The sequence below is a fragment of the Telopea speciosissima genome, chromosome 2, assembly GCF_018873765.1.
Source record: "Telopea speciosissima isolate NSW1024214 ecotype Mountain lineage chromosome 2, Tspe_v1, whole genome shotgun sequence".
NCBI lineage: Eukaryota > Viridiplantae > Streptophyta > Magnoliopsida > Proteales > Proteaceae > Telopea > Telopea speciosissima.
This window is the reverse complement of record NC_057917.1, coordinates 74,412,458-74,424,261: the sequence shown is the minus strand read 5'-3', so window position 1 is coordinate 74,424,261 and position 11,804 is coordinate 74,412,458. Positions and strand designations below refer to the sequence as shown.

The 11,804-nt window shown below is 38.4% G+C and overlaps 1 protein-coding gene across 1 annotated transcript in view; it reads right to left on the bottom strand.

Annotated features, from left to right (window-relative positions):
* Nucleotides 1-3,298: 3,298 nt before the first annotated feature.
* Nucleotides 3,299-11,804, bottom strand: part of LOC122651102 — a gene marked incomplete at its 5' end in the record, with an annotated part of 31,426 nt that continues 22,920 nt past the window's right edge. Inside the window, one exon of the mRNA XM_043844433.1 lies at nt 3,299-3,436. Within this exon, the coding sequence (XP_043700368.1) occupies nt 3,350-3,436 (87 nt within the window). The remainder of the gene's footprint in view (nt 3,437-11,804) is intronic.

Sequence of the window (11,804 nt, the reverse complement as noted above, 5' to 3'; positions counted from 1 at the left end):
TTTCTTTAACTCACCCAATGAGACAAAATGTGGGACCATCAAATGCTGCATTAATTTGCTACACATGATAATTGGTACTTGTTGCCTGTCACCAACGTTGGCATTGGAATTGAAATTCAAATAACTGGGCCTGTTTTGGATGTTGATTGATCTGCAGGTGATTCAGATTTGGCAAAGATCATTGGACTGGCCTTCAAATGGTACAGAGGAACTATATTCCTGACAATCATGTTTTATTAAATTGTCACTGTTTTATCTTTTATTTTACAGAATTGTATGATTTTATTCACAGGGATTTTTGTGCTCTACGTTTCTACTAGAAACTTGAGTTGTCTGAAAATATTTATGAGGACAGATTCTTCTAGAAGTTTTCTTCTTTTGTTTCTTGCTTCTAAAACTAAGATGTGTACTTGTCTTCCCTTTCTGTGGTTAGTATAGGTTTGAAATTCCACTTGGATGTTTTATTTTCTACTTTTGAGGATTGCTTCCCTTTATGTGCATTTTTTTAACTGTGCAAGGGTGATAATACTGGGTTTTTCCTTCCACTTTTGGTGGATATCAACCTGACCCAGGTGCCCTTTGCTCTCTCTCATCTTAATTCATTTTAGTTATCAGGGCAGTTCATCTATACTCAAAATTTGAGCTTGAGAGTAGACCACTTGATGGATCAAGTGGATCGGATGGGAACTTTGTTGGAGCTCAGGTTCTACGTATGGAGGGCTGACATCTCTCTGCTCGTCTGAGCAACAGAGTTTCCTATTTTGTTAAATGAGCCTTGAAAAAACAATTCAAAGTATGAAAAAGATCTTTGTTAAGGATGAGGAGAAATTTAAAAGATCATTTATTAAACTTTCTTTGTTGGGAAGACCCAAAAGTGACATGGGATGGGATGGGATGGGATGGACAGAATGGGTAGCTAGTGGTTGGCACGGCTGATGAACCCACCCCTCCATGTACCTCAGAGCCCTTGGAAGAACACTTGTTGGCCAGGTTGGATGCGAGTCTTTCCACACCACCAGCCATCCGGGTTGAGAGAGGGAGAGAGAGATTTGAGAGTAGGGTTTAAGAACCGATAGCGATTTGTATCGGTCATGTTTTTTTTGAAAAACTTGATTTTTTTGTACATTTTACCCTTGTCCATACTTATCCACCAATAAGGGACCGACTAGGAATCAGTATTGATGGAGACGGATACCGATTCCTCAAACCATGATTGGGAGTTTTGAGTGTGTGGAGAGAGGGAGAGAGGGTTTATTTGAGGTTGTTCTGGTTGCCCTTCCTGCAATTGAGTTTGGGATGAGATTGGATGATCTCGCCAATGCATAGCTGTGCGGCCGCTAACCAATTTGCTCATTAAGAATCTATATTTGGTTATTAGCGTAGAGCCTTGGATTTGTTTTGTTGTCCTGTGTACTTGGCGCCTTCTCACTAGACTCAACGTCAACCCAACCTTGAGCCCGCCCTGCCTACTGCTCTGTTCGTATTCTACAGGAATGATTTGGCAAACTGTTCTCCTAAGAACTTTTTTGTGCGAAGGGAAGATGATCATTTTAATCCTTCCACTGAGACATATCATGATAGACCTTATCGTATGTCCTCTTACAAAACATAAACTATTGATTGAGGCCATCATCAACAAAAGACCTAACAACAAAGGGAACAACAACCATGGGCACCTTTCATCAAAAAACCACCATGGCCATTGTTCAATGTCATTCTACTGGAACCACTAAACCAGTTCAAATGCATCAGTGTACACTACGGACAATGGAATTGTCATAAGAAGACTCTTTTCTTGTAATGCTTTCACTCTGCTGCTTGGGCTGATAGGCTTTGCAGCAGACGCTATTGCTCCAACAAAATCATTATTTGAATAAAATATTCTACATAAGCACACTCTCTTCCAACTCAAGCAATTAAACATTCTACATAGCTTGTCATGTTCCAATTTTCACTAGATGGACAAAACAGTTCATATCTTTCAGAAGTATTCCTAACATTAATATCCAAAATATTATGAACAACTACTTAGAGGAAACAGATTCAAGATAAGAGTAGTGTTCCAAGATCTCGTTTCTCGAGTAATAAGTTGAGATACTCTGGTCTGATTGTCATCCATGATCCATCCGACCAATGTTGCCAGGAATTTTGAAATAAGAAAGAGATGTGATCCAAAGGTCCTTCCATATGCAAATTGATGTACATCTCCTACACGCCAAGACACCATTTTTTTGTGAATATTAGAAATAAAAATCGTCACTTTACTCAAAGATCTATAGATGGGCTTAAACTTTAAACTGCTTGTAAACCAGATCAGAATGCCGATCGTGAACGGAAAATCAATGGTTCATTTCACACAATTTTAAGGTAGATCCGGAAAATGTAACATCCACCCAACAATGTTAAAAAAGAAAATACTTATATAACAATTGCTTATACCTAAAACTCCCAAGTCCCAACTAAAGAACTATTTCTGCCAAGATTATTAGCTTCATAGAACCTCCTGTATGTACAATTGATCTTGTTCGGCTATTCAATAATTATGTTGATGAGAATTGCTCATCACCACAAACTTTCAATGTGGCAAAATAAACTGACGAGGGTGCATCCATGCAAAAATCCAAACATTAAACATCCCAAAATTTTAAATCAAAAGAAGTAGCACAAGAACTTTAAAAGTCGATTTAACAACACAAATTATGATTATTCAAAACACAAAAGAACCGAAAGTAAAGATATGCTACTACATTCCATTTCAGTGAAATGTCATTCGTGTAGTTTCGTAAAGCTTTAAATTAACTTTTAACCACTTTCCTTTCTTGTTGCAGGCTAAAATTTGATCATTGTGAGCTCTTTAAAAATCCTAACACATGGAACTACCTTGCTTTATTCATGTATGCTATTTGGAGCTGGCAAGAGAGCACAAACTCACCAACTCTTGTGGCGTTTGGTTTTTACCTTTTATTAATATCAAAACATTCACAGTTCCCTAAAAAATAACTCTGTACTAGAAATGCCTTCAGAAGCTTTTCATTACGTTCATCAAGTGTGACATGAAAATAGCCATGTTTGTTCTCTCTCTCCATTCCCCCCCCCCCCCAACCAACTCTAGTATGAAAAAAATCTAGAAATGAACTGTGAGGATTTTTGAAAGAACTCGGTCCAGTCAAACCCAATCCACTTTAAAATTTTCAATAAAAACAATTTGATAAATAGTCTTGTCTGCTTCACATTATGGGCTTCCTTCGTTTCTTCCACAAAATAATTTCTAAAGGAAGATGATATGCCTCTATTTTTGGGGGGACTACGTACCAGTTTTCAAAGTACAATAGAGAAGCTCCTTTGATATTTACTGGTTTGAGGAAGGTTGCTGTTGGGCATGAGGGTATACACCATGTCCAGGTGCCTCGATGTTGTTCTCTGTAGCTCCTTGAACCTACACAATGAAAGAAAAGCCTTACAATTTCTGTACAATAATAACGGAAAGGGCTGTTTCAGAACACACATCCTATAGTAGGTTTTTCAAAATGTCTCAGCAGAATAGTCCTGAGAAATCAATCTAAAAGCCAATCTGCAGTTTACTGCTGGGGAGATGAAGGCCGCAGTTAACCTCTTCTTATGGGGGAAATGAAGCCTAGGACTACTAACCATGTTGGTTTTACAATGGACAAGATCGATTACGCTCTATCTGGTTTGAAGTAAAGTGAAATAGAATTTTCAATGATAAAATGTGTAAATATCCAACCCAAAGGCTCAAACTATCAGGTGGAAGGACTCACAGTTATATGAGGCAATGGAAGGCTTTAGAGGTAACCGATGTGAGACTTTCTCCCAACAAAATTAAGTCAAATCAAACAAATAGAGATTCTAAAAGAAATTTTAAAAATGGTTTTTTTTTGTTGATGCAAAGTGATAGGTAAGGATACACATGGGGCCCATGACACAGAGATACAATTTGCAGTGATAGATTGGTTGAAAGTGAAGTAGAAATTGTTTATTATAAGTAGTACTTTTTTTTTTGGGGTGGGGTGGGGTGGGGTGGGGTGGGGTAGGGTGGGTGTTACTTACTGTAGGTATTGTTTTTTGGATACTTAACATAGGTAATATGTTTTTAAGTTAAACAATTATCCTCAATAATGATTAGAATAATTTCCATTTTGTTTTTGTTTTAGTATTACTTAACGTCTAGCTAACTGTGGCTTTAATGCTTTCCCATCTTAAAATACTTTCCAAGTTCTCCTAGTGAAAGCTTAGATAAATCTAACTGCCTGTTGATCATAATCTTGTGCATATTGAATGCTCCATTAAAGTCTGACAATAATAATAATATTAGTCCATTAGACTATGATGGAGCTTTTTCTTCCCAAGGTTATCAAGTTAGAACTCAATTCTCAAAAGACCCAAAAAAAAAAAAAAAAAAAAAAAAAAAAAAAAAAAAAAGAAGAAGAAGAAGAAGAAGAAAGAAAGAAAAATTTTGGATTGCCTGTTTAAGTTTTGAAGCTAATTCTACAGGAGTAAGAGAATCTTCCTCACAGGTAGGGAAGGGAAACTAAAAGGCAACTATAGAATCTGTCCTGAAAAGGGTTCAAGTCAGTTGCCATTCAAATTATTAAAATTATAGCTCTGAATAGAGATCTTCAGTAGCACTAACTGGACTATAATGAAACTGATGTCTGTACTCTGTCAAGTACAAACTCAAATTATCGCCCACCAGATCAAAGCTGGCTGAGTTGGTCAGACCTGCACAAAAATTGATGCTGAATATGGAATAGCGTTTCCCCTCTCTTTTTCACATAGATGATTAAGGCTGAAAGAAAAGTATGAATCCTGGATTGACTGGGTTAATGATAACGGATATCTTAATACAGATGCAAACCTGACAATTAATGGGTATCTTAATACAGAAGTAAATTAATTTCAGTTCAGCAACTGCCCAATCTATATGATTTATTTATACCTGCAGAGTCATAGGTAAAAATCCAGATTAATCTGACATCTCTTTGTTTGAAATACCATAGGAACTAACTTCAATAAAGTCCATTGAAAAACTAAGGGCAAAGCCTTATCCATGGGCCATACACTGACATAGGGTACCAAATTTCCCAGATGACTTAGTGGGTCAACAACATTTTGCCTTATAATTTGTATCCCATGCAACTTCCTGAGCTTTTCTACCCTTTTTTTTTTTCTTTGGGAGGGGGGCACATTCAGTAGGGATTTCAGTCAAGTTGATGAGATGAAAAGTGCAACATCATTTAGTCAACTTGGGGGTATTATGCAAAACAAAATAAAGGGAGGAGTTTGGGGTTTAAAATAATGGTTCTGGTGACCAAACATTTGTTGGTGAAATGGAGATTCAATTGTGGAAATAATAGCCTATTTTGAAGAGTCATATCTTCTAAGTAGTAAATGGGATAGTGGTTCTGGTTTTAATGTAAGACCAGAACCAGAATAGGTCTAATCCAAGGTAGGATCAAATAAAAAAACCCCTCCAATAAACAAGAAATCATATGAGGGAACCAAGAGAACAATGGGAATTCAAATGAAGGAACAATTTCCTTGTTGAAGTAACAAATAAAAACCCACAAATTTGTAACCTGTTGAAGCCGCAATGATCTTGATGTAATAATCTTCAAGAAATCAATGAAACAATCAGTTGAAAGAAATCCCAGCAGCTTGTAGCACTCTTGAGATCGATTTGAACAAAATTAGGGTTTGGATTCAAGAACCGATGGAAGGGGATGGGGGAATGGAATGGGCATCTCACCCTAGGCCTCTCACCTATCCTATCTCAGGATTTCAACATTGCATAAGCAATTTTTCTATTCATTCAAATTCGTGCACAATGCTGGCTTCCCTTACAAACTTACATAGAAGACTCAAAAATAGACTTAAGACACTAAAAAGGAAAGGCCTAACCTAATCCTTAACTAATAAGGTAACCAAAATTGACTAGGAAAGTGAAATAATAAAGAAAATAGACTCAAAATAGGACTCTAACTAAACTAATGAAACAAATCCCGTTTTCCTACTTTCTACCCCTATTTTAGGCTCATTAAATTGGCCAATTACAAAGTAAACCCATTGGATCAAAGTCCCAATACATATATGACCCAACCAAAAGCTTATTTCCATTAAAATAAGCCCTCTAAGTGACTTATCTACATCAATTCTCCCTTGCTTGAAAAAAATTCGACCTCGAACTTTGCAAAATGGAGGAATCAACTTTGTATGGTGAACATCCGTTTTCAAACCATAACAATACTTAGGCAGCTTGTGGATGTTAGGAATGTAGTCTTCAAGGCATGAAATTTTCTCTTCAACATGACGAACTCTTTGTGCTCAACTTCGAAATCACCAGTCATGTCCATGAGGTCTTCTACAGTTGTGTCTTCTACCTTCTCTGCTTCAAACTCTTCAATGTATACCTTGACATTAGAAACATCAAGGACTAACTCTTCCATGACGACAGAAATTGCTGGAACTTCAACATTAACCACATAGATGTCATTGTTATCATCCATGGTGTCTTCATACTCTTCTCCTTCAAGGGCTGCATTAACATACCATTCATCTCCAAGTTGTGGTTCACAGCTCAACATCTCCGGAATGGATTCAATGGCTGTGATCACCGAGTTTGCCTTCTCTTGTTGCTCTTCCATCTTCAAGGACTTCCATGGTAGCATCCGTTGGAGGTGGAGGGTAGAGGGAACCAAACGTGGCTTCAAACTTTTGCAATAAATGTTTCAATCAAGGTACTAAAACTCGGGTCTCGGTACCAACTCGGCCCTCGGAAAAACCGAGTCGAGTCGAGATCTCGCCAAGTTGGTGCATTTTTTTTTTCCGACCTGAAGCCTCAACTCGGTGGGTTTTAGACCTAGTTTGGGTCTAAAACTTGGTATTCAACCTATTTTAGGCCATTTAAACACAATGGCACTATCAAATTTTGCAAAAACAAAGTCCAAATATGAGTTTCAATTCGGACCATAGGTTGGTAGGCGATGACGTACTAAAATACCCTACTCTACACATAATTTAGTAATAGAAAGGCTCTAGCATTGGGTCCACATTCCTAGTCCCGTACATTCCTCAATATGACAGTAGCACAAGCAGTGGATATCAACCTTCACAGCAATGGTCTAACGCCACTGTGGAACAGCTATACCCTAGGATAGGGATCTTGGCATATGTGGATGAGAACTCTTATATGAATGTTGTGGAGAACTATATGCAACAGTGGAGCAACAATGTGTCATAGGAAGATTATGTGGGACAAATGGGGAATGAATATGTCATTCAATCTAATTTTATGTGATGATAGTTGACTAGTTGTAACTTGTAACATCGTTAAGCTTGAGTAATTTGATGTATCACTTATTCACTTTAACATTTGTAATGCTTATTAAGTTGTTTTCCTATTAATTGAATGTTTTGTTTGAGTCCTATATACATAAATTATGTCATTAATGTATATAGTATGTTATTTTAATACGTCTTCACCTACCAACTAAGGGTCCGATGTAAAAGCCCTATTTGGACAAAGTTTTTGCAAAATCTGATAATGCCATTGTATTTAAATGGCCTAAAATAGGCTGTAAACCGATTTTCAGACCCAAAAGAGGTCTAAAACCCACCGAGATGGGCTTCCGAGTCGGAAAAAAAAAAAGTGCACAAACTCGCCGAGATCTCGGCCCAACTCGGTTTTTGGCTGGGCCGAGATGGCTCCGAGACCCGAGTTTTCGAACCTTGTAGAAAGCAAGCAAAACATTCAATTAATAGCTAAACAACTTAAATAAAAATTATAAATGTTAAATGGTAAAGTGATACAGCAAACTGTTTAACAGTGTTACAACTATCATCACATAAAATGACTTTGAATCAAGTATTCAATCCCCGCTAGTGTCACATAGTCTTCCCATGACATAGTGTTGCTATAATGTTGCATGTAGTGTTCCACAACAAGCACATAAGAGTTCTGTCGAGTTAGGTAAGTAAATACATAACAGATTGGTCATTTCCATAGGTCAACCCGAGATCTTGTATTATTTTGTATCGTATCCCATCTCGTCTCGGTTTCTCAAAAAACCGAGAAACCCGCCGAGATCTCGCGAGTTCTCGAACTATGGTTTCAATTTCTCTTCAACTGTAAATGTCTTTTGGTGGTAATCGTATGGAAAGGAAAGCTTTCTGTGCATACGTTCCAGTACGAACTTGGTCTGCAACTCGTGCTTCATCTCTTCCCAAGTCCTAGGTTCACATCTTCTAGCTCTAAGTCTCTCTTCACGGGATTTCCACCATCGTTTAGCATAACCAATCAATTGAAGTAAACAAACCTAAGCTTTTGCACCTCTGTTGGGTTGTACCAATCAATCATGAAAGATCTAATAGATTATCTCGAGCGAGTCACCTAAGTGAAGTCAAAAAAAAAAAAAAAAAAAAAAAAAAGGGGAAACCTGGTCAAAAGTCATGTAGACTCGCCCAGGTTCAAAAAACAGCCACGACTTCGGTCTGAGTCATCCTGCTTTTCCCTTGACTCGGGGGTTTTCTACCAAGTCATGCAAAACTCAGTGGGTTTGGTCAATTTTTTATTTGACCCTTGCCCTCCTCATCTAAATTAATAATACCTAAACTTTTGGCCCTATCCCCTTACCCTCTTCACTTCTGTCCTTCCCTTTCTATTTGACATTCATTCATTGTCTGTAGCCTGGCAGAACTCAAGAAGTTGCAGGCACCAAAGCACCGGCAATTATTTGAAGAATTGAAACTTAGGAACAGAGACTGACGAACTGGAGAGTGATTTCATGGGAGGAGATCAAAGGGAGGTTATGCCGTTAGGTACAAATGTTTTTTTATCGTGATTTTCTTTGTCTTTTTCACTGATCTGATTTTATGTCTCTTTGATGTATCGAGAGATCGAGAGAGAGGACTTGAGATTTCAGATTTAAGATATAGACAAGACCTGAGAATCATTCTTACTGATTCTTTTCCTTTTCATCTCTCTTCCTTGCAAGGTCTGAGATTCTGTGTATCTTCTTCTTTTACCCTAAAAAGAAAACCTGGAATAGCCGAACTGTAAGAGGTTTTGACATTTCTAACTTTTTGATCTCTTTGAAAGCATGGGCAAGCAAAAACTAGGTTACAGGCTTTCTTTGCAAGCGGCCAAAAAGCAAGCCGCTAGGATCAATATCTATTTCTCAATAGATCTATCTATCTATTGCTAGAAAGATATAGATCTCTATCTGGCCATATGTGAGATATAAGTGTAAATAAATTAAGAAAAAGGAAGAAAAAGAAGAGAAGCCGAGAGAGAAGAGGAGGCGAGAACCTGCAGAACTGTGAGAGTTTCACGATATGTGTATCTCTCATCTAAACCTTCATTATGTAAATAATTTAAAGGGTAAAACAGTAAACATCCAAATAAAATAAAAGAAACAATTTAATGGCTTATTAGACTAAAATACCCTCCTCACTGTGCTCTCGGTATTAGCTTCTTGCGCTAATACTAAGATCACGATAACACTCCCCCTCAAGCTGGAGCATAGATGTCAATCATGCCCAGCTAGTTGCAAATATAATCCACTCTTGCACTTCCCAATGACTTTGTGAACACATCTGCGAGTTGTTCTCTTGTACGGACATGGCCAGGAGAAATCAAACCTTGTTGTAACTTTTCTCGAATGAAATGACAGTCAACTTCAATGTGTTTTGTCCTCTCATGAAACACCGGATTTGAAGCAATATGGACAGTAGCCTGATTATCACACCACAATTTCATTGGAGCACCATCAACAAAGCCAAGTTCAGTCATTAATTGCTTTACCCACATCATCTCATAGGTAACATATGCCATAGCCCTGTATTCTGACTCTGCACTGGAGCGGGCAACAACTGTCTGTTTCTTACTCTTCCAGGACACCAAATTTCCACCAACAAAGACATAGTAACCTGTAGTAGATCGCCTATCAACTGGAGATCCTGCCCAGTCAGCATTTGAAAAACCTACTATCTGCCCATGACCATGATCACTGTAGAGAAGACCACGTCCAGGAGCCTTTTTAAGATAGCGTAAAATATGCACAACAGCCTCCCAATGAATCGTTCGAGGAGCAGACAGAAACTGACTCACCACACTAACCGGAAAAGCTATATCAGGCCTAGTCACTGTGAGATAATTCAATTTACCAACAAGCCTCCGATACTTTTCAGGATCACCTAAAATCTCACCATCCTCTGCAACAAGTTTTAAGTTAGGATCCATAGGAGTATCTAGAGGTTTAGAACCTAGCATTCCTGTCTCTGACAAAAGATCAAGAACATATTTCCGCTGTGAGACCGAGATCCCTTTCTTTGATTGAGCAACTTCCACACCCAAAAAATATTTCAGCTTTCCCAAGTCCTTGGTCTGAAATTTTTGCTGTAAGTGTGCCTTCAAACCATCAATTCCAAAAACATCATCTCCTGTGATGACTATATCATCAACATAAACCACAAGAAACAGTTTTCCACCTCCAGAACAGCAGAAAAATACAGAATGATCACTATCACACCGTGTCAGCCCAAACTCTAACACAACTTCAGTAAACCTGCCGAACCAAGCTCTAGGGGATTGTTTCAGCCCATAGAGAGATGCCTTGGGATCCAACTTGGAAACACCTGGACGATGGTCACAAATAAAGCAACCACTACCAAACACACGTGGTGGCAAAACAAACAGTGGCTCAGAAGGAAACGACAAAGAAAAAGGGATACCACCACGTAAAACCGAAGAAGGCATACGATTAATGAAATAACACGATGTTAAAACAGCATCTGCCCAAAAGGATTTAAGCACTTTCATCTCAAACAAGAGACAACGAGTAACCTCCATCAAATGTCTATTTTTCCTCTCAGCCACACCATTTTGCTAAGGGGTGTAGGCACAAGAGGACTGATGAATAATACCACGCTGAGTCATAAAATCAGCAAAAGGAGCAGAGAAATATTCCTTAGCATTATCACTACGAAGAACACGCAAAGAGTGTGAAAACTGATTATTCACTTTATTCACAAATGCACAGAATATAGAAAATAACTCAGAACGATTTTTCATTAAATAGATCCAGGTAACCCTGGAATAATCATCAACAAAAGTTACAAAATAACGAAAACCCAAAGTGGAAACAACAGGACATGGATCCCAAACATCTGAATGAACTAAAGACAGTGGTTGGTTAGACCGTTTATTGACTCTAGGTGGATAACTCACACGGTGGAGTTTCCCAAACTGACACGACTCACAATTAAAACTAGAAATAGACCTAAAACAACCATCAAGAAGCTTCAAACTCTCCAACGAAGGACGACCCAAACGACAATGAATCTGGTGGGGTGACGCCACACCGGTACACGTCATAGATGAAGTGTCCTCAAGTATGTAAAGTCCTCCTGATGCACGACCTCTACCAATCATCCTCTTCGACGAAAGATCCTGAAATACACGAGTCAGAAGAAAAGGTTACAGAATAGTTATGGGATTTAATAAACCGACTAACAGAGAAAAGGTTAAACGGAAAATCAGGAACATAAAGAACGGAAGACAAAGAAAGAGAAGGTGTAATATGGACAGTACCAGTACCAGTCACCTTAGCTAAGGAACCATTAACTAAAGTGATACTCGAAGAGGATTGCTGAAAAGAAGAAAGTATACCTAAAACGCCAGTCATGTGCTCGGAGGCCACTGAATCAATGATCCAGGGACGGGAAGAGACAGTCGAAAGGCATGCAGTGGCATTACCTGTCTGAACAAAGGTCGCAGTTGGAGGCTG